The sequence below is a fragment of the Haliaeetus albicilla genome, chromosome 13 (genome assembly GCF_947461875.1).
Source record: "Haliaeetus albicilla chromosome 13, bHalAlb1.1, whole genome shotgun sequence".
NCBI classification, from domain to species: Eukaryota; Metazoa; Chordata; class Aves; order Accipitriformes; family Accipitridae; genus Haliaeetus; species Haliaeetus albicilla.
Window position 1 is genome coordinate 10702171 of NC_091495.1, and position 21704 is coordinate 10723874.

The window sequence follows — 21704 nt, forward strand, 5'->3', positions numbered from 1 at the left end:
TTGAGGATAAATAATATTTACTGAGCAGTAACAAAAAAAATTGAGACACTGGTTTGCCCGGGAGGGCTCATTTTAAGGATCTAGCTTGTTCTAGGCCTTAAGGAGAGTTGGGAGAGGTAGAGGCAAGCATCTCCCCCAGTTTTGTTATTCTAACAGCTTGAGAGGAATGATCCTATTTCTGATGCTTCTCAGTACAAGAACTCTGTCTAAAGCATAGAGAGAAGGGGAGATGTCCTGGCTGAGAGATCTGACCTGGCAGCTGTAGAATGTGCTCGGGGTAGTGGTAGCAATGCTGGTGAACCCTGCCTGATACCCTGTGCCTGCTGTTGTGGAAGGAGAAGGGTGAAGCTCTGTAGTACCTGTTACAGTTGATTGTGCAATAAAGCATGACAGTCTCCTTTTCGTATTCTAGACAAAGAAAGACTCATGAAATTGGCGTGGAAAAAAGGAAATGAAGAGGGCTAAGGTTAGGAGCCTAAGCATGTGGCTTGGTACAGACAATAAATGACAAAATTTTCTCCTCCTACCAGCAAGAATAATCTATGTGAAGGATTTTGCTAGGGACCATGTATGGAGTCAGACACAGACTCATGTTAATTGCAGTTTTGTGTATTTTTTTTCATATAGCTGTCTAGATTAAAAAAAAAAAAAAAAAGTCAAAAGGCTCATCCTTTAACTCAGCTTTTCATTTTTACTTGAAAGGTGTTTCTTTTCTATAGCACTGTTTACTCTTGATACATTCCAAAATTAAACACAACAGTAATTGTATCAGTACTTCGTATATCCATTGCGTTGATTAGTGATTCTGAATACCTCCCTTTTCCTGTACTTTCTATTACAGGTAACATAGAATACAGCTGCCCAGCAACGAATGAATGTGAAATCACAAAGCGCAGACGCAAGTCCTGCCAAGCCTGCCGCTTCATGAAGTGTCTAAAAGTTGGCATGCTGAAAGAAGGTAAGACTGATCAAGTCAATATGTATCTCTCTGCAAATGCATGCAACAATTGTAGCATAACCAGGAAAGAAGAGATATTGGTGAGTGTTGTAATCAGTTTATTGTAAAGGCAATTTTCATGTATACTTGCTCTTCCTGACCCTCTTTTCTAAGCTATGGAATTACAGTGTATCTACATAGAGTTCATCTTCTCTGGAGAATTTCTAGCTATGTGTAGTGCAGCAAAACGTACCCAGCATTCAGTCTCCTTCAGAAGGTAACCGAGAGAATAATCATCAGAATAGATATCCTCTCATTTTCCTTAACACTTTAACATCATGAATTTTCAAAGATTTCTTTCTTCCAGTCATTAACCACTCTTAGTCTGTGCCAATTCTGGCAGGAACACATACTGTGCCTTCTTTTCCCTATTTTTACTCAGTCTTCATTTCATCAGGACAAACAATTCTTCTCAATTACTTCTCAATTAAACAAGTAAAAATATTGAGTATGTCTACTGAAGTTACTGTAACTACACTGGAGCAAATAATGGCATACAGAAGAGGAGAATCCACCCCTTTAAAAAAAAAAAAAAAAAAGGCAAGCATGTGAGAACCTCTACTCCTCCCTGTAAGTATATGTAGAGTGTTTTAATTAATCAGTTACATTTTGAAGATACTGAATAACAGGTAAATATAAGAAAATGTTTCCAAGAAACAGTGCTGTCTCACCTGGAACCTGATTCATCTATATTACAGAAAGAGGCAATTCATTAAATCTTGGTCACCTACTATGGACTTCTACTTCTGTTAACGTACATGCAAAAATACACTTTTATGTGCGTGTATTGTATACATTATTATTGTAGTGTGCTGTTACCACCAAGAAAGAATAACAGAAGATGTCATGGACTTCTGAGCTAGATAACCTTTTAAAATAAAATCAATGTAATGTTTTCTAAATATTGTCTCCAGTGGAGAGTACTTTGTGTTAAGCAACCACTTTAAAATAATCCCATGCAGTTTTGCTTTGGCAGTGCTTAAAAAGTCAGCTTTAATAGATGGCTGATCTTTGCAAATTGTTTGATGGTAATTTAAAACGGGTTTAAGTATACAGCTCTCAGTAAAATCTAAGAACAACATAGACCAGTGGAGAGATGATGGACAAATTAGGCCTATCACGCACCTACAGACATATTCTTATTGGATTATACTTACTAAGAATAAACCTTGTTCTGTGCAACTGCTTTGGCAGATGCTATGATCCTGTGAGCCAAATCCTGCTGTCCTTAGTCTTACTTGAGCAAAACTCCTGTCAGATTCAATGGGGATTTTGCCTCAGTAAGAATGGCAGGATTTGACCCTCTCTTCCAGTGGTGATGGGAGGGTTCTTCACTTGCCAAAATCCTCATATAACTGACCACTAGGAGCAGTTACTTAAAGGTTAAATTGTGACACTTAGATAAACTGTAGAAAGAAAGCAATGTCTGAGTATGGCACCTTTTGAAAGGGACTGTGCTTCTTAACATCTTTTTTTAGTAAGTTAAGACCCTGTATCACACCTAATACAAAGATATATTGAGCAACTTGTTTGGAAATGAAACAGTAGTACCAAGAGTATATACAAGTGAATTGGTTTAGACCTTTTCTTTTAAATTTTGAGGGCACCACTGCATATCCATTAACATATATATTTAAAAATCTAGTCTGTGTGCTGCTTCTGGAACTGCATAAGGAAATTAAGTGACTCTTCTACAAATGAGTAATTATCTCAGTTACCAAAATTGTGCGCAGATTTACTATGTTTAGTTAGACAGTTCAGATGCTCATTGTGAATCAGATTTTTTGCATGAATGATCATTGTCCATGGATGCAAATCAGTCCCACAAGTTTGCTTAATCAGAATGTCATACATTGTCTACCCTAAAAGTACATACCTTCTTCTGAAAGTTCTACAATGACAAAATAACTAATTCCTTTGAAAAGAAGGTTCCTTTGTTAGCCCCGCTCCTGGGCACATCATAGTTCTTCCACTCATATTGTGTGAGTTTTTCTGTCAATTCACAGTAAGATTTCTAATTATTTTTAATTACTGAGTCTTTTAATCTAGGGGACAGTTAGCTTATCTTCTTTTCAGGTATTGCTTATCTACCGCCTAATAGGACAACCTAAAAGGACCTCCAAGGGCGTTTTGTTTTCTTTCCTGCTTTAGTGGCCACTTTTACTTTTGAAACCATAGTGATTCGTGGTACACTTTTAGCACTGTGCATGGAATAGAGATATTTTTTTCTTTTGTTCTTGTTGGAAGGTAGTTTTGGAGACAGGTGGTGGTGTTTTTACCTATGGGAAAGTCTGGAGATGAGGTTTTGGCTTTGACCACATCCTTTATGCACAGAATGAAGAAAGATGATATACTTACTTCTTTCATGTGTAAAGTGGTGTGAATTTATTGATTAGCATGGACTTACACTGAGCTGAAATAATTCCTGCTGTATCTTAAACGTTTCTTTAGGTACAGACAAGGATTTCAGTCCCATGCAGCATGTCAGAGATCATGCTGCAGTAAATCTATTCAAATGTAAACCTGTTCAATTCAATTACCAGTTTATAATAAAATTTGCTGCTGCAGCCTCCACGTTTGTCACAGCAGTCTCTACATGCTGATGGCACAGCATGCCTGGAAATTGACAGCCTAAATCTATTTACAAAAAAAATTTAGTTGCAGACCTGAAATAAAATCAAGTTTAAGCAGCTTTGAGAGAAGCATCGTATTCCTTAGAAGAACTTCAGCACATCTGCCAGTGTGCATCTCCTCCAGAAATCTTACCCTATTAGTGGGGAGTTTTCTTCTAGAAATTTTCCTTAACAAACAGTTTTTAAATGTAATCCTAAGTGAAACAATTATCGGACATTGTGCTTCCCTTCACATTTGGAAGGACTTTATTACATTGGGATTTTGTGAATTGTCATATAAAATTCATGATAGAAATCACAGTGCCTGGGAAAAGATCCTGAGTTATATTTTAGTTTTTAGGGCAAGGTCTGAAAACCACTTACAGCCAATATATAGAGTGGCTTCTCTTACGACAGCTGCATGTTAAATCATTTATTGTGGGAAGATAATGGTGCTTTTAATCCACCATCCAGTGTTTCTGTGAGAGACTTAGTGTAAGGATTTTGGGGCCATGTCTTGGCATCAAACCATGGGAGGGAATTGGATTTCTGGTCACATGTAATACAGGCTGGAGTGGGGAATTTCTGTACATATTCTCAAGGATGTTGATGGGGCATAGCCAGTAACACCTAGATCAAGATTCTTAACAGTTTATAAGGTGTGGGCCAGAAGCTAGAGAAGGAAGGGTAAAGCAATGTCATACTGGGCTGAGCTGGAGTGGGATTGAAGTCCTGGCTCTTGTCTGCATCTCCTCTTGAGTAGCACAAGAAAGTTACTACAGACTGATCCAGAGGAACATTTCGTTTTGGCTTAGCCCATGGACTGTTACTTGAAAACATAACTCTAGGTGTATGGATGTTATATGAGTATGTGTTATGCTTTATATTGAAGCACTCAGTAGATACTGATGAGCTTTTAAGCACATGACAAATACGAGGGTGTCATATTTTCACTTACTTTCCTAGGTAATGGTTGTTAGCAGTGCAGCAGGATACACTTTACTTGAAGAAATTCTGCATTTTTCTATTTTTAATTTTGTGTGTCAGTATTACGAAAAATCAGATTTTCAAGGATCACAATTGGTTCTTCTCCTGAAATACAGTTTCTTTGACTTTGCTTATGTTTTGGTGGATTTTCTGAGATTCACAATAACAGATGAAACAACATAAAGATTCTTGTGTAGTCTAGGGCGAAACTCTTCAAATGTATCCCTAGTGATGTCTTTAAATAATATTGTAATTGCTAAAAAGGGGCTGGGGGTAGGGGAAACAACAATTTGCCCTTTTTAAAAATGAACACTTTTAAGACATTCTCTAGTTTTCAGTTCTGTTGGTTTATAATCAGTTTTTTAAGTTTGGCCTTTCAAACGCTTTGGAAGCCAGTGATTAGTTTGCTTCAGGTGGGAGAATTAAATCTGTGTTTATGTGCAAGATTGGGTGTTTTAGCTGTTTTCCTTTTTATACAGCTAGTTGGAATGAGAAAAAGGGGTTGATTTTTTTCTTTTCTAAGAAGGAAAATTGGACATAAAACTGCATAAATTGATATGGGAAATCATGGGTAGATATCTGACTTTTTTTTTTTCTATTGCTAGTCGATCTGGTTGAATTCTACTTTCAGTCTTCCATTAGTACTATATGCCTTTTAATACTATCTGTGGGACTACTTACTAGCATGTGTCTGTGATAGAAGATATTATTTCAAGTTTATGATGCTGCAGATCTTGCTCAGAATAGATGGCCGTGTGAAATAATTCCACTGGAGTAGTTAATTCCAAAATTACTTTTTTGTTTCAGATGCAGTGTTCATATAACTGTTTTTTCAAGAGGTTATTCTGCCTCCATGGAGAAAATTGAAACATGCAAAGTGATAGCCTCAGTTTTATCTGTCCCTATATTGTAGCAATATTAAAAATTACAGTTCAGAGGGGAACCTACTGAGTGACACTAACACAGCTTTTAGACCGTCTAAATACTCTGTCCTGTCTTAGCCCTCTCAGTTCTGAGCAGTGCTGTTTCATACTTAGAAGACTGTTGACACCAAAACATCTCCCATATATCTCTCATCTCTGATATCTGGATGTTTTCAGAATTTTTTATGGGTTGTTTGCAGTGGCTGATCTGCATTGCTTGTTATTTCAGAAAGTGTAATTCATAAGTGGGTGATACATAAGGAAATAAATTTAAGTTTATTTGAAGAGTAAATTACACCATCATGAAATGGCAGAAAACTTGGATTGCTTCACGTAAGTATGTTTGTATTTTCCTTATGAATGGATGGCCTTTACAAATTGTCATCAGTCACTTTGTACCCAGTTAGAATAGACAGAGTGACAGAATTCCAGCTTATTTAGTCCAGCTATTAAAAATGGGGGGCCAGATCCTCACCTAGTATTAATGGAAGCTGGTGGAGCTACATTAGGCTGCTGTTCATTTGGCAGGTTTAGCAACCTACACTACGGGAAAATCAGCAATATACCTTTTCGTGTTTGTGAATCTTTACTGTTGCTAGCATGTTAGCTGTCATTCAGGCTCTGAAAATGAATGGAAACTCTCCAAGCTTGTCGTCTGGCAATGCTGACTTCAGTGTAACCCTTCCTATCACAGTAGTACAGTTAGCGTGTTGTATTTACACTCCTCACTGAGTAGCCGTTACCACTTCTCATTCATTCATTTGGGTTTTTTAAAAAAGTTTCATACAGTCCCTCAAAGTGACCTCAGCATCCCTTGGGCAGTGTTAAGGCAGTAGTCAGAATCTGCCTTGTGTGTAAAGAAAGTCTGTATTGTAAGTTTTTTCCTTCAGTACTGATCTTAATAAAAGCAATTACTGACAGTTTTTAAAATGCTTGAACATTTTAGATGGTCACAGTACTGTAATGAACCAGATTATTATACATCAGTTAAACTTCTTAACATGCTAAAATTGGGGGTCTCTAAAGTATTTTTGCTTCACACTTTGAGGGATTTCATTAATTCAAATATAAGAATACTTTTTTTTAAAGAGGTATATGTATTTTAAAGCATAAATTACTGAGTTTATTATGCAAAGATTACCATATGAACATCTTTGGCTTGTCTTCAGCAGCAGATTGGATTAAATTATCATATTGATCCTTTCTGGTTTTGGCAATCTATGAAAATGAATCTGATACAGCAAGGAGAATAGGCAGCTTGAGTTTACTCTTATGTAAAGAGTTGCAGTTTAATGGATTCTTTCTCAAAATAATAAATAAAACTAAGCAATCCTCTTTATAACTAAAAATGTGTTATCACCTATGTTTTGAGCCTGCTTAATAGGATTCCTCCTAACAACATCTCCTTTGAAAAGACCTGTGCATAAGACATTGCCAAGGTAAATTTCTCTCACAAGTCCAATATCATTAGTCTGCCAAGAAGAAAGCAGAAATTATTGTGGAGGAAGTTTTAGTTTCTGCTGCCTTCAGAAATTAGAACAAAGGGAAAGAGAAAGCATTAATGGTATTCAAAGAAAATATTTCTGTACAGGATGACAGTTAATAGAGCGGCGTTGACCTCAGTGATATTTCTTATGCTCTCTATTGTAATATTACACTTAAGGAGCTCCTTCATTAATGCAGGATATTAAACAAAGCTCCCATGTTACAACATCAAGAGATAACACAGTGGGTCTTCTGTTGAAGTCTCTTCTGTATATCAACCCTTTTCTATGTTTCAATGTATTATGAGGGAGTTCGGTTTCTAGTGCAGGTATTTTTTGGAAGTGTTTCTTTTCCTGTTCTTTTCCCTTCTTCCCCCTTTTCTTCCTCCCCATTCCCCCTTTTGTCCCCCCGCCCTTTCCACCTTCCCACCTTCTCCCCTTTTCTTCGTCCCTTCAATTTCTCCCTTCCCTTCCCTTTTATTTCCTCCTTCCTCCCTTTTCTTTCCCCCTTCTCTCTTGCTCTCCTTTTCTTTCTTTCATTCAACCTGTGCTTGTTTTAATATATACTGGGACCTGTTAAATCTCCTTGGAAACAATAGAAACTAATCTCTAAGTGTTGTTGGTGTTCATAAGTAGGCCTCTTTCCTCCTAACCAAAATGTGGCCTGATAGCCCAGTTCACACATTAGAACTGACAGCCCAATTTGTCTGCCCTAGAACACGGCTCATGACTATCCACTCTCTGTAACTGATGAGGAAGACCAAACTATTCAGCTGCAGGTTAGTGTTTATAGTGAGCTCAAACAACTAGCATTTCTATTAATCCATTTAAAAAATACTTAAGGAAAGGCAAATATTGGAGATGTGGATATTCTTTCTGGGTTTAGAAATCACATGAAAGTACCTACAGCCAAGACCAGCTGTCGGCCTCCTGAGTTCTCACTATGCTCGTGTTGCAGTGTTGTGCCAGTCTGGTTTATGTTCTGCCGCTGAACATTTTTGGTCCCCATAATCTCATTGGGAATGAAACAGAGAAGCCCCAGCAATTCACTGGAGTCAGTCTTTAAACAAAATTTCTCTCCTTCAAGATAATTTTTTTTTTTTGCAGTTGTCACTTTATTCAAATACTCCACTTTCATAAAAGGCGGTATGAAGTGAAAGTAGCAAATGCAGTATCGTTTACATGTCTGTGTTTGAGAACTATTTACATTTCTTGGCTTTCCACAGATTTATGAATGTATTTTTTTTTTTTTAGACATCAGTATCTGCAGATCTGGGGTCAAAGCTCTTTGCTGGCACATTCATCTACAGCCTCCTTGAGATTAGATGTTAGGCTTGATTCTGCTCCCACAGTCGTTACTGGTGAGAATCCCAGTGACTGCAGTTGTTTGCAGAGTCAGGCAAGCATCAGTGAAGAATGCATTGGGCCTATAGTTACTCTGTAGTTTTGTTATTAAAAATAGTGAGTTTGCAAGATTTTGAATGGGATTAAAATCTGCGGTATTCTTCTTAGTGCACATACCTTACCTGTTGCTTCCTCAGAATTAGTAGTAGGTTCTGCAGATTAAAAGGTCTACCTAAATTGGAATACCATTAAAAATTAATCACTTTATGATGAGAAAATGTTAGTACAATCTGAGGTTGTTAACTGAACATCCTCATTTGTCATGTTTCTTCTTTTGATCCTAAAATAAGGAGGCAGTATTTTTCTAATTTTTTAGAAATTATTATTTCATTTTAAAAAAAAGATATTTAGTGGATTTAGTCCCTGTGAACATTTGGTTATGCACTGAAATTACAGTGACAGCAATATAAGTGATAAGGGAAGGTAGAGACAAGTCTGAAGGATGTAGGACTGTGTATGATATGGCATCTTTTCCCATGAGCTCCCAGACAAATAGCTGCCTTTAATTCTTGGTCTCTGCCACCCATAAACACATACATCAACATGGCACTGCCATTTATTGCAGAGTGCTTGAATTCTTATACATGGGTCCTGCCCTATATTAAATAGGTGTCATTTTGTAAAGAGTGTCATTAATGTTATTTGTATTCTTCACTTCTCTCTGTTTCTGCTGTGCAGATATTTGCACATCCCCTGCTTGAGTGGAATAGGTTTAGCATCTCAGGTAGAAGGTGCATTTAGCAGTGATGCATATGCATATCTCTAAAATGCCACTTTGGAGCCAACCCCTTTTTGTATTTTACTTAGCCTTTACTTGGGCAGCACTCGCATCTCTTCAATAGGACTTTCACTGTGTAAAACCTTAGTAGAAACAACAGGTTGTATGATAGGATTATTTGGGGTGAAGTGCTTAAATGATGTAGGTGCTGCTAAATAGAACCTATGTGGCAGATGCACAGGCAGACTTTTGCTGCTTGGAATGGATTGGCACCAAAAAACTTGGAAGCTGAGTCTGTTAGCCTCTTCACTCAGCCAAAGCAATGATCATGTTGAGAAGCACTAAAATTACCATCTGCAGGTGTTACCTCTGACCTCATATAGTGCCATCCCTCAAATATTTCACACTTATAAATCTCTGCTGTCCTACAAAAAAAAGTTTGAATCAACATGGTTTATTGGGATGTTAATGTAACTAAGCCACAGTCTTCTCTCTCGTCAGCCATTGTCCTTTTTTAAGCTGGAGGTGTTTTTACCAGTGGTGGGTCTTTGTCACATCTACTCACTGAGTCACTATGTGAGGCTGGAATATTATTTCATTTGAAGTTTGTAATGTGGCTTTTGTGGTTGAAAGTCAACAGCCTGAAATCTGAAATAAATGTCATCTTCAGCAGTGAATTGTCATTATGTCAAATTTTGCCCTGCTTACTAAGCTATTCTAATAATAGATCTCATCTAACCAGACTTTTCTTTTTTCTTTTTTTCTTTTTCTTTCTTTTTATTTTCTTTGAGTGTTTATGTGACAGAAAAGGAAAACTATGGGGGGAGTCTGTTTCCCTCATAATAGTGACTTAATATTGCTATTAATCTTTATAAATGAAAAACATAGCTTTATTTTAAGCTTCAATAGTCTTTTATTAGATTAATGATTCTGGAGAAAGTCAAACACAAGCTATGTTAAATATATTCACTTACTGAATAATATCAATTTTTTCCTGTTTGCTCTTTATTGTTCCAACAAAGTTAATATGTTTATCTATTTTTCTCTTATTAAGCATCTGGTTTTAGTTCTCAGGATCATCAGGTATAACATCAGATGTCAATTTGATTTACAGTTTTAGTGCAGCAGATCCAAAATCAACACTCTGTACAACTCGCATAGGATCTTATTGCAGTCCACGTTAAAAGTTAATTATTAAAACAGTTAATTTAGAAAAATTAAAATACTTTCTAAAAGAAAGTCTGTGTGATACTGTTCTATAATCAGCTTAACTCCAGTCTGTGCCCTTAGTGGCGGAATTGTTGGTGTGCTGGAAATATTTTGCAGCAAAACTGCTTGACTAACAAGAGAGAATGTTGGTAACTTGCTGCATGCTGAGCACATGCAGACCCTAGGAATCAACAAATAATATAAGACCATCATCCTCATCTTTTGTCTCCTCCTTTTCTTTCCTTTCTCTAGCCAAGAGGTAGTCCATACAGTGGTGCTGTTCTTGTCATTTTTAGTCACTCATATCAAGATTATTTATTTTATCACCATTGCCCTTTGTCTCTTTCTAATATTCCTTTTCAGTCCTGTGGGTGGCTGACTGAAGAAAGGCTTTCCAGACAGGCCATGTCTTTTGTTCTGGTCTGAATCAATCAACAGATCGGTCTTATATCATTTGTTAAACAGTGGTACAGCCACATGTTGCTTTTCACGACAGCCTGCCAGATTGGGTTTACAATGGTGTCCAGTGTCTACATTTCCTAAGTTCTATCTCATTTTCATATTTTTTGTAATTCAATGAAAGCTTAAGAAACAGGCACCTTGGATTTCATTGCATGGCCAATCCCAAGGGTTATCCACTGAAACGTGAGAAGAGAAACATATTTGTCATCAGTCACCAGAACTACTGCATTTCTGGATATAGTTTGTGGAATCAGTTAAGGTAAGATGGCTTAAGAGATGGCATAAGTATGCTTTGGATCCAGATTGAGGGTACCTGCCCATGATTATTGAATGTTAGGAGAGGTCTTGCTCTGAACTGATTTTTAAGTTCACAAGCTACTTGGTGGTTTCCCTGTCAAACTTTGATGAATGCTCTTAAGCTTCCAATTTCAAGACAGATTAGACTGCTGAATATCAAAATAGAAAAATGAATGTTTACCTTAAAAAGTAGAAAACTGTTTTAAAATACCAGTTTAAATGTATTGCTTTTGTGAATTCTCACTCAAAGATGTACTAGAAAAGTTTCCGCTAATTTATACCTCGGGTGAAGGATCAGGCTGAGATGGGAAGATCCAAGTGTAATGATCTTATTATAAAGGGACTGAATAGGCTCCTCCTTTTCAACAGCCCTCAAGAGCATTGCCCCAAAATACAAATCTCTGACTGTATTCCAGACAAAAAGAGAAGTTGGAACGCCTTTGAGTCTGGTGTGTGCAGGCGTAGTCTTTGCTGATGCTTTTTGTCTGACAGAGTGTGCCACATGCCCCATTGCTTGGTCTTGTGTGAGATGCAAAGGAATGCAGTAATCAGAGAACGAAGATGACATAAGATTCTTCTTTCTTCTCTTTTTATCTTCTCTCATTTTCATGATTTTCTATTCTTTTTCCTCTTCATACCACAATTGTATCAGAAGAATGCTGATGAGAAAATAGTTGCTGCAAGCATATATCCTCCAGGCAGTCTTTTTCTGGCCAGGTGGGAGAGAGAATCATTAGTTTCTTGAGGTTCTCGTTACATGACTTGCACTATTTTGTGAGTACTAGTCAGGCTGAATGACTGTATTTCCTCCTGGGCATCCTGGTATTGCTGGAGATACTGATACTGGCAAGATACTTCAGCTCATCTCTAATTAAAATACTTGTTATGAAGTATTCTTAAACACGGCTGCTTAATGAAGTTAGAAAAAGCATTTGGATGCAGAGTGTGAAGGCTTCAAATGTTGGAGTTCCTCTCTAGGGAGATGTGTGCAATCAGAAAGCATTCTGAATACTAGCAATCCATCCCGTTTTGTTCCCATTTGTTTTCTCTAATTTCCTGCCTTTTTTTAATGCTGGTTAGCTGAAATAAGTCCTCTTTCCCTCCTCTCCACAGTTCCCTCCCCCTTTATGGAACAGCCCATGACACGTGCCTGTAAAGTGGCTTCTTGGGAATTTGCAAGTCTTTGAATGTGTTATCTGATTAAAGGGATGTATGTGTCTTTAATTCTCATCTGCAGTTCCACCTTTGACCCCATCTGTTAAAGTGGAAAGGAGTTGAGAGTCAGCAAAGTCCCAGATTCAACCCAGATAACCTGCAGTGTGCATGTTTGAATGTTTTAACTCTTTGGTTGCCCCTGAAAGCTACATACTTAATTGACAGGTTTGATTGGAAAATGTGGCGGGTCTGATATGAGGCAGGTGAATTGTTTATTTTGTTGTTATGCTTAAGGTTGGATAATTTAGTTCTGGCTTCATTGTCTATATTAAAGGACGAAAGAACGTATAGTTGCATGACACAAACAGGTATAATATCTTGTTTGTGTGTGTGTGATTTTTTTTTTCTTTTTTTTTTTTTTTTTTAATAGACCAGTCTCTTGCTTACAGAACAGGAGGGAAAGTTCAAACCGCCACATTAATTACACATACTTCCTTTTTGAATAGGAAGCTGAATTACATGGTTGGAAATGATGTTGCAGTTTTGGATGGGATTTTTAGATACCCTTGAATAACACAGAAGCACTCATTCCACTGAAAGATTAAAAAAGTAGATGACACGATTGTCATTTTCATTTGCTAATATTATGCGTTTTCTGCAGAACAGATTGTGGCATTTCTGGTGCTTTACAGACACAGAACATAAGTGACTAGAATACCACAATACATTTGGACCTGTGGATGTTTCCATCTTTCTTCCGGTCATTTTCTTTCCTAGGTTTGAAACACTCTTAAAACACTGAAAGGATATTCAGTATCCCAGATCTGTGCATGTTCTCTGAAAGCTAGAGCCAAATTCTTCCCCCACTTACATCTGTTCAACTCTGGTGGTTTCACTTACGCTGTGTGGCTGTAACAATGCAGAATTTGTCCTAATCTGCCCTTTCTTTTTCAGTGGAGAATATGCACACACAAAGTGAACATAAACACGGTAAGTTGAACTGCAGATAGAAAAAAAAAATATATATATAGTGTGTATACACAAATAGAGAGAGATAAATAGCACACAGATAGATTTGATAGTATATCTACTGTACATAATATTGTAAATGGTATCTTGCTGTGCTGGAATCTAGGCAATATGAGTTCAGTACTAAAGTGTTCAAGTTGCACCTGAGCTAGCTGGAGCCTGCCAGCCTCTGCAAGCCCACTGAGAGCATCTGTCTCGCCACCACCTTGCTCACGCTGTGTCCTCTGCAGGCTCTCCGATTCTTCCGACTATGAGCATAAATCATCCACCTGTCAGGAGCTCTAGCTGCCTGGATTATGCAATGCCTGCCTTCATTTGGAGATGGTGTGAGCAGAAGATTGCGGCAAATGGTTTGCATTCATTTTAATGCTGTTCCAGCATCTCTTCAGCTTTAATGAGGGTTCAGGGTGGTGACGACTCCCTGAGACAATGAAAGTCCTAGAGACCCAAGCTTGCTTTGTATGGCCTAGTTTAGATTATTTTTTTCTTTCTTTCCTTTCTTTCTTGCCCCCCCCCCTCCCCCCCAAGAAATGAATGGCTTGAAAATTGAGGCGGAGAACTGGTACTGCACAAAGCCAGCTGTCCACAGCTCTGTTTTTTGGCCTTGTAATACTTCCCTCCAGCTGAGCAATGAAGAATTTAAAAATCAGTCATGTTTAATGTTGATTGTCCATTTGTGCTGTCTAAAGCTGCATAATGCTTAGTTGCCTTCACTTAAATGTTTAAAAATCCTACCTTTGCAATTTATTCAGTTACAGGTATATTGGATTACACTATCAAGTGTGGAATACCATGTTGTATATCCCAAATTTAAAATATAGCTCCTCTATATAAAGTTCTCCTCTTACTAACAGAGAAAAAAATTGACCGTCAGTAAAATGGTCTTGTTTCAGCTTGTTAGACCTGAATTAATCAAATTGCTTATTCACTCATAATTTTAATCATGAATTATAGGCAGTATAAATATGGGTATGATATTTGTTCATATGTGTAAACAGAAGACCAAAATGGAGGTTGTAAGACAAAAGCAGTACAGGTCCTTTCAAAGGCAAATGTTGAAGGTGATGAAGGTAAGTTGCACCTTCACACCTGTTGTATCTGTCCCTAACCTCAAACAAATTCTACCAGATTCTTGCAGGTACAGCCTTTAGACTGTAGCCTTATATGACTCTCAACCTCATATTCTTTCTTGCCTGAAAAATGCCAGGTAGTACTAATAGTAAAATACTTAGTTTTAATACTCTTCAGTAGTTAGCAGAGGAAATCCACGTTCGGTATCTTAACAGTACAGGTTCACTGTATTTCTCAAATATTTAAGGAAACAAACTTTTTTAATAACTTTGAAAAACACTGGGCTTGTGCAGCATGTTTTTTCTGTAGTGAATGTGTCATGAGCTTGTAAACATTTTTTTCAGAGACTGTTTAAGTTTTAGAACACTCCTGTGATGTAGGCAGTAATATCCCCATTTTACAGTATTTAACCTAAGACAAAGAGAACAAGGGTTGCTTAGTAAAAATCACATGGTGTTAGAAGCACAGCTAGAAGTGGAACTTCTGCTCTGAGGTTAATATGTCATTCAGCCTGGGACTTCAAAGTCCAGCCGTTGCTACCCCTTTCTCACCCAGTGACTGAAAGAGAGAAGGCTTTATTACTTGTTGGTTTGGGGTTTTATATTTCTCTTTATAACACTTTCCTTCGTATGTGGATTCCTCAATCAGCTACTGATTAAAAGCATCCTAAAAAGTGAAGTCAGATTAAGGCCAGCTTTTGTCAACAGGGAAAAGAAAGCACTCTCTTTCAATGCACCTGTATATTTCCTGTTGATATTAATGGAAGATGCTTACACACATGCAAAGGAATCTGTGTTGCCAAAATATTGTGAATTTTCCTCTTGGTGAAAATTTCCTCAGCTGACAAGTACCACTGGTGGCAGCTGAATGTGGAATACATAGTGCTGCAGTCTGTATGACAGTCTGGAATCATAACAGTACTTGAGAGCTCTGCCTGTGTCTGTGTTCATCCCCCTTGGTCTGAAAGCCAGAGAATTTCATGCAACCTGGTCGTACTTAACTAGGACCACACAGAGCAAGGGAGATTTTTTAATAGGCTGTTTGGGAAAGAGTGAAGACCCTAACGAATGAAGTGTGTAGACTTTGAGATCTTTACTGTGAGCCTTATTTGCTTCTGGTAACAAGCTAACCTCCCATGCCATTCCCTCCCCCCTCCAGTTTTAATTTGATGGAAAGCCAGCAGTACTGCAATTTTATGCAAAGCCTCCAGTGAACTCAAAAAAGATTATTATTTCTCACTTTGTCTTTACAGATAACTTTAAAATTTTATGCATCAGAACGCAGGATTATCTGAAGACACAAATGCAACGCAACACTGACAAAATCAGATGAAAAATCTCACTCTTTTAGCTATGAAGAAATTAGATTTATCATCAGAAAAGCATTCTCTTTTCATTTTCTGAAAGGTGCTTTTTGACAGACCCTTTGCAGTGGACGTCATGCTCACAAAACATGCTGTCACAGGGCTATTTGAATATGGTGACAGGCTCATTATCATGTTGAAGACAACTGACAACACTGCAGACTAGAAATGGACAGGCTTGCCAATCAGCTGTTGAAAGGATTGCAGTTGAAATAGAGGTTTTTTTTGTTCTGAGAACAGTAGTACAAATTGACTACATTAATTCTTTTTATTATGGTAGCATACACTGTAGTTAAGGGTCCGTCACTGTTTCCATTATAAACCCCTGTTTTCAGGGGTTTATTAGTAGACCACAAAAAATGGTTCCCCTTGAAATTTTGCATTAAAAATATATACTACCCTAACAGAACAAAATTTCTGTGGTAACTGTGTGGAGGAGGGAGGGCAGAGAAGAGGAATTGACTGATTTTTAGCTGAAAATTGTGTAAAGCTGAATGCATTATTATTTTTATAGCACCTTAGATGTCCAAGAGTTTTATAGACAGGTTTGTGCCTCAGGAGTTTACAATTTCAGGATTCAGTACTGCCAACACTTATTATGAGATGGAATTTTCCTGGTGGTTTCATTGGTATTAGTAAAGCACCAAACGTTATCCACAGTAGTAGGTATTTGCAGATTCAGGTTGAGTAATCTTGAACAGTTGGTTTTTTCTTTTCTTGTAACTTAAAAAGGGCTAGAATTTTTTTGTTTTGTTTTAATATTAATCTGGAATGTTAAATGATAACGTGAGATTAAGGGATTTTTGCATATATAAGCAGGGAATCAGCAGGGAATTTTGCATATATAATAATAATCCAATTTGAAATGATGCTAGATTCCACCAAGATACTCTAGTTATGTGAAGTGGGGAGTTAGGTGGAATTTATCTGCTTTAATCCAAAGTGGCAGTCCTGGGAAATCCTACTCATCTTCTAATTGCAGAATTTCCTGATGTACCCAGGTGCTGGAGTTCATGCCGCTGGAGTTTGTATAGTGCCCTTAAAATTTCTGTAGCCATCTACAGTGGCATACTTCTGTGCAAACACAGAAACGTCTGTGTTTTGACAGGTCTGAACAGCTTACTAGTTACCTTCTGTTCAACTCTAGAACCAAAGATATTCCTCTGAGGCCCCTGAGCACTCGACCTGGCAGATGTTCTCCGAGCACAGCTTCACACCTCAACAGACTAAGCACACCTCAACTGTGGACACCAAGTGTCCACAGTTGCTTTCTTCTGTAACATGCTGGTGATCCCACTGCTATGCCTCAGCAACTTAAGGCAGGCCACCAGGATGTAGGAAGGGAGAGATGTGGTTTCTGCATCCAGGATGACCATAACAGTTAGAGAAAGTGCTTTTTCCCAGGGACTGGGATACGTTTTCATTCCTTCAGACAGAGAAGGGTGTTAAATCTGTGTAAGTGCTCTAAACCTGAAGGAACTGATGTTACTATATTTTCTAAGAGAAGAAATCGAAGTGTGCTGGAGAAAAGGCATGGTGACCTACCTTCCTGCAGGAACAGGAATAGGAGACTATGAATCCTGAATGTAGCAAGGCATTTCCAGGAAGCCTGGAGGGATAGGTCTGAAAGTTCCATGTTAACTAGGTGTAGGTGGCAGCAATGTGTGTATGTTGGCTCATTTATATTCTGCCCTGAGATGCCTAACTTCCCCCATGCTCTGTACAGGGAGCCTGGATCTCTGTTCAGGTTCCAGCTCCGTTTGGTGGGTCAAATGGAAGAAGCTAGGCACTGTGGTATGTAGGAGATATATATCCTTTTGTTGGATTTGGTTGTTAAGTATAAAGTGAGATACTGAAATAGTAAAAGACCACATGTAGAACCCTCGGCTGTTGAATTCATTTATCACACAGTCTGAATCTTTAATATATTCACTAAATATTTGGTGTGAGGCTGATCTAGAAAGAAGACACAGCTTTGCCTAGTGTATTTTGCTGAGACCTTTGCAAGGAAAAATAATTTCACTTGTAGTTCTGTGGCTTCAAACATTTGCAGGCTTAATTGATGCTCATTTGATTACCTGATTTCAAAGCACAATCAATTACCTTAATGCATATCACTGTTCTCACAACTACGGTGATTGCAAAATTGTGAATGTAAAAATGGAAGTCACTTCTGAAAATTAAGTCTGCAGTCTTATTTGCAAAGTCAGAACTGTGACTCTCATGAATTACAGCACTACAGAGCAGAGGACTATATTGTCATACTGCCAGAGCTATTATAATATATCAGGTCAATTGTATGCATACTTAAAATCTTTAAAACATTTACTGCTTCTCTAATGAAGTCAGTTATCTGTTTCTAGGAGGAAACTTACTGAAGATACATCAACTAATGCAGGATGTTGAACCTAAAAAGTAGTGTTCAGTTGCAAATTATTAAGGAAGGATTTTTTTGTCTTTTCATGAAATCACAGCTCCATTGAAGTCAGTGACAAAGCTGCTGTTGATCTGGGGGCAGCCAGGTTTTCATGGAGAGAGTAGTTCTAGTGGTTAAATCAGAGGGCTGGAATCAAGACCAATTTCTATTCCAGAACAAGTCACTTCTACTTTGTGTGCCTCCAGCAAAAATATAATAGATAAAATAATATGGAGCTATCTCACCAGCATGTTGTGAGATATATTGAATTAATATTTATGGAACACTTCAAGATTCTTTGATAGAAAGTGCTATGTAGCTGCATACTATTACAATAAAATCCTGAAAAACAAATCAATCTGGAGTTAGTCTTATCCAGTTATAGCTAACTACTGGAGCTGCCTGTCATGTTCTAGGAAAAAAAAAATATCAAAACTAGAAGCAAATGAAAAGTATTTAAAAATCCCACAATTATTTGGAGAACTCTGGGCTTAATACTTCAATTGACACTTAGTTTTTATGGTGATGGGCCCTTTTTTAATACTTTCCCAGCTAGATTCATAGTTGAAACCAAGCATAACATAGTAACTTTATGTGCTTTGGGAGAGTAAATTAATATTTTCTTCTTATGCTGTAAATTGCTTCACAGAACACACATCCTACACGTAGCCTACTAGACAAGTAAATAGCATTGTCTTTGAATCATTGGTTCCAATGATTCCTTGTATGAACAAGTCTTATTGATACATTGATGTGGGGGTTTTTGTTGGCTAAGTATTTTTATATTTGCTTTTGAAAAGAAAACAAATATTCTTACCGTAAAAGCTGCATTGATTTGAAATGAGCTACACATGAGGGTGGACTAATTACCTAATTTTTCCTCTCATCAATCAAACTCTCATTACCTTAAACATTGCTCTGAAAAGTTAGCAGCAGTCCTGAACAGCAGTCTTTAAAGAGAGTATTATAAACACAGAAAAAAAACCCCCAAAAATGTATATGTAGCGAAGAGACATTGGTTGAATAAAGTTACTCGTATTGTGTGAACAAAGCAGCTTATCAAGCGTGTAACATAATTTTGCCTATTACCAAGTACAGGAAGAAAACTTTTGAAATCTAGGCTATGAAGCCTGGAGGATATCGATGTTTTAGCAAAACAGTGCAGACATGGAATATTCTTTTTCCCCAGGACTGACCTAGTAAATTGTGCAAGCACCAGGAGAAATTTTGCCACCTGTCCCTTATAATCAAGGCCTGTCCCTTACTTAGTCTCATTTCAGTGATATAATTAAATGACACCATTTTCCCATTTATGTTGCATGAACATGCTGCCAGAATCCTATAGTTTTATCCAGGTACCCAGGAATGTGACTTAATTTGTTTCATCTAAAGCCAAAAAAATAATCATTTGAACATGGTCCCTTGCCCTAATAGCTAACCCAGCATGGTGTATTAGAATACTATTGTTGCAGCATTCATTGCAAAAATCAATAATCCACTAGATGGAGCAGAATAGAACTGTAAAAATTGAGTTAAGTCTGGTATTTTAAGAAACAGAATTGAGTATCAAAGTGGCAGGACTCAGACAAAACAGCAGAAAAATGCAACGGTAATATTTTTGCAGTGTATAGTTCTAGCAAATCAGCTAGCTTTACAGTCATTTGTGGATTAATGTTACAGTCCTCCTTTGGTGGTGTCTGTTCTGTAAGCGATAAAATGAGGATTAATCTCTGCTCTGGAAAAGATGATGATGAGAAAATTTAGGGGAACAAAGATCTTTCTTGGAAAGAGAATTTTTTTCCTTTCCCAAAACGAAGGCAATTTTTTTTGTGGAGAAACAAGATGGAATAGTAAGACAGACAGAGAAAGGAATCATAAGATTGGGAATAAGGTAAATGAAAGAAGGGAAGAGAAGTTCGTCAAACATCGTGAAGTTCATGTTGTTTGTTTTGGATCTCTTGAACCTTTAAAATAGGACTTGAAAGCCCATTAGATATTGGAAAATAGTAAGATGAGCGTTTCTGACTATGCTATCACTTCCAGCCTGGTTGTCAATATGTGCATTTTTATGAAAGACAAAAATGTTTCTAGAATCATGGAAAATTCAACATTGCATGCAGATAATGTTCCATAAAAATATGTAAAAAATCAGTCAGGTTTTTTCTTTCATGGTTTGGTATTGGTGAATATTGTGAAATGTGGTAGCAGTGCTTTGGTTTTTATGAAAGTTTCTGCAATGTTCTGAAGTCATGATCAATAGAGAGAACAAAGTGTTAGTGTTAACATGACTTGCTATATTTTTTGATTAGTGACATTCTTTTATTCCTCTCTATTCATCTATAGCAAAGTCAAATTGCAAATTTTACTGAAACCTTCAGGTTGCATGCTGAAAAGAAAGAGATGCAAACTCGAGTGTTAGACGTGGATGTGTCTGTTTAGAAAGAAGAGGGAGAAGAAGTGAAAAGAACGATGAGTCTGTCTTCTGACAGTCTACAAGGATAATGTCTTTAAAGTTGTGCACTATATGATAAGTCCAAGCACTGCATGGGTATTTGCATATATTTAAGATTTTCATTCAGGTGTTTGGTCAGCTGAGAGTCCCTTAAGTTTTAAGCTGTTTGAAAGTGGTTTTGCAAGCAGCAAACATCTATGTATAGTGTTTTCTTCCCAGAAGTTGTTACTCATTGTTTCGTGGATAAGTTGAATTATCATGAACATGCAGGTTTTGGGTATAAAATCACAATATTTTTCATATAAATAATCCTTACATTAATATCCCCTTAAAAGATGTGGGGGTGACATGATGTTGATGGCAATCATATCAGCAAGTAGATTGGTGAAGATGGCAGAAAAGGCTCCAGAAGCACAGTTCAGCCAGTTTCTACTGCCAGTGTACCTTAGGCATGACCTAAAGCCTGTTCATTCTGTCCTAGGTCTCCTGTGAAAAGGGATAGCCAGTTATGCCAATATGAAGTGGTTATTTGATGGAAACACGTACAAGAAAGATTGCTCTGAGTGCTGGAGTTATATATTTTGCAAACACAAGGAAAGATATAGCCAGTATTTCAGGGAAATGGTGATGAAATTTGGTTTGCTGACATCTGTAAATGTGCTTCTTTGCTGTCTAATCAAGGCTTTGAACCCAGGTCTCCAGAGATGAAAGCCTCAGGCATTAACCAATTGCAGTATCTTACCCTCAGCTTTGTATTTAATGAAATGCTTTAGATAGGTGCAGGTGAACTTTATTTGCTTAATATTGATTGCTTTGCCTTCTTTGAACAAAGAATTATAGGAACTTTGGTAAATTAATTTAAAAGTTGTCTAGTTCCATAGTATCTTCTGCATATTTCTGTGTATCTGGAGCTGCATTCTTCAAATTACAACAGATAGCCTTCCCACAGAATAAATGTGGAGATGATTTTTTTTTTTAAATAGGAACTTAGAACAGTTAAAAGCTTCCCATTCTCAGCTCTAACCGGCCCCCCCCAATGTTTTGGTGTATTATGGCAGTCCAATTTGAAGTTTTTTCTTTCTCTGGAAAGGATTCTTATATGAAATTCTAATTTTGATGATGTAA

General features: G+C 37.4%; 1 protein-coding gene across 12 annotated transcripts in view; it reads left to right on the forward strand.

Annotated features, from left to right (window-relative positions):
• The window catches only part of ESRRG (estrogen related receptor gamma), a 408234-nt gene that overhangs the window by 291526 nt on the left and 95004 nt on the right, over positions 1-21704 (forward strand). For all 12 annotated transcript variants that reach the window (XM_069800117.1, XM_069800125.1, XM_069800121.1 and 9 more), the window contains one exon: positions 842-958. In XM_069800117.1, coding sequence (XP_069656218.1) covers positions 842-958 — 117 coding nt within the window. The remainder of the gene's footprint in view (positions 1-841; positions 959-21704) is intronic.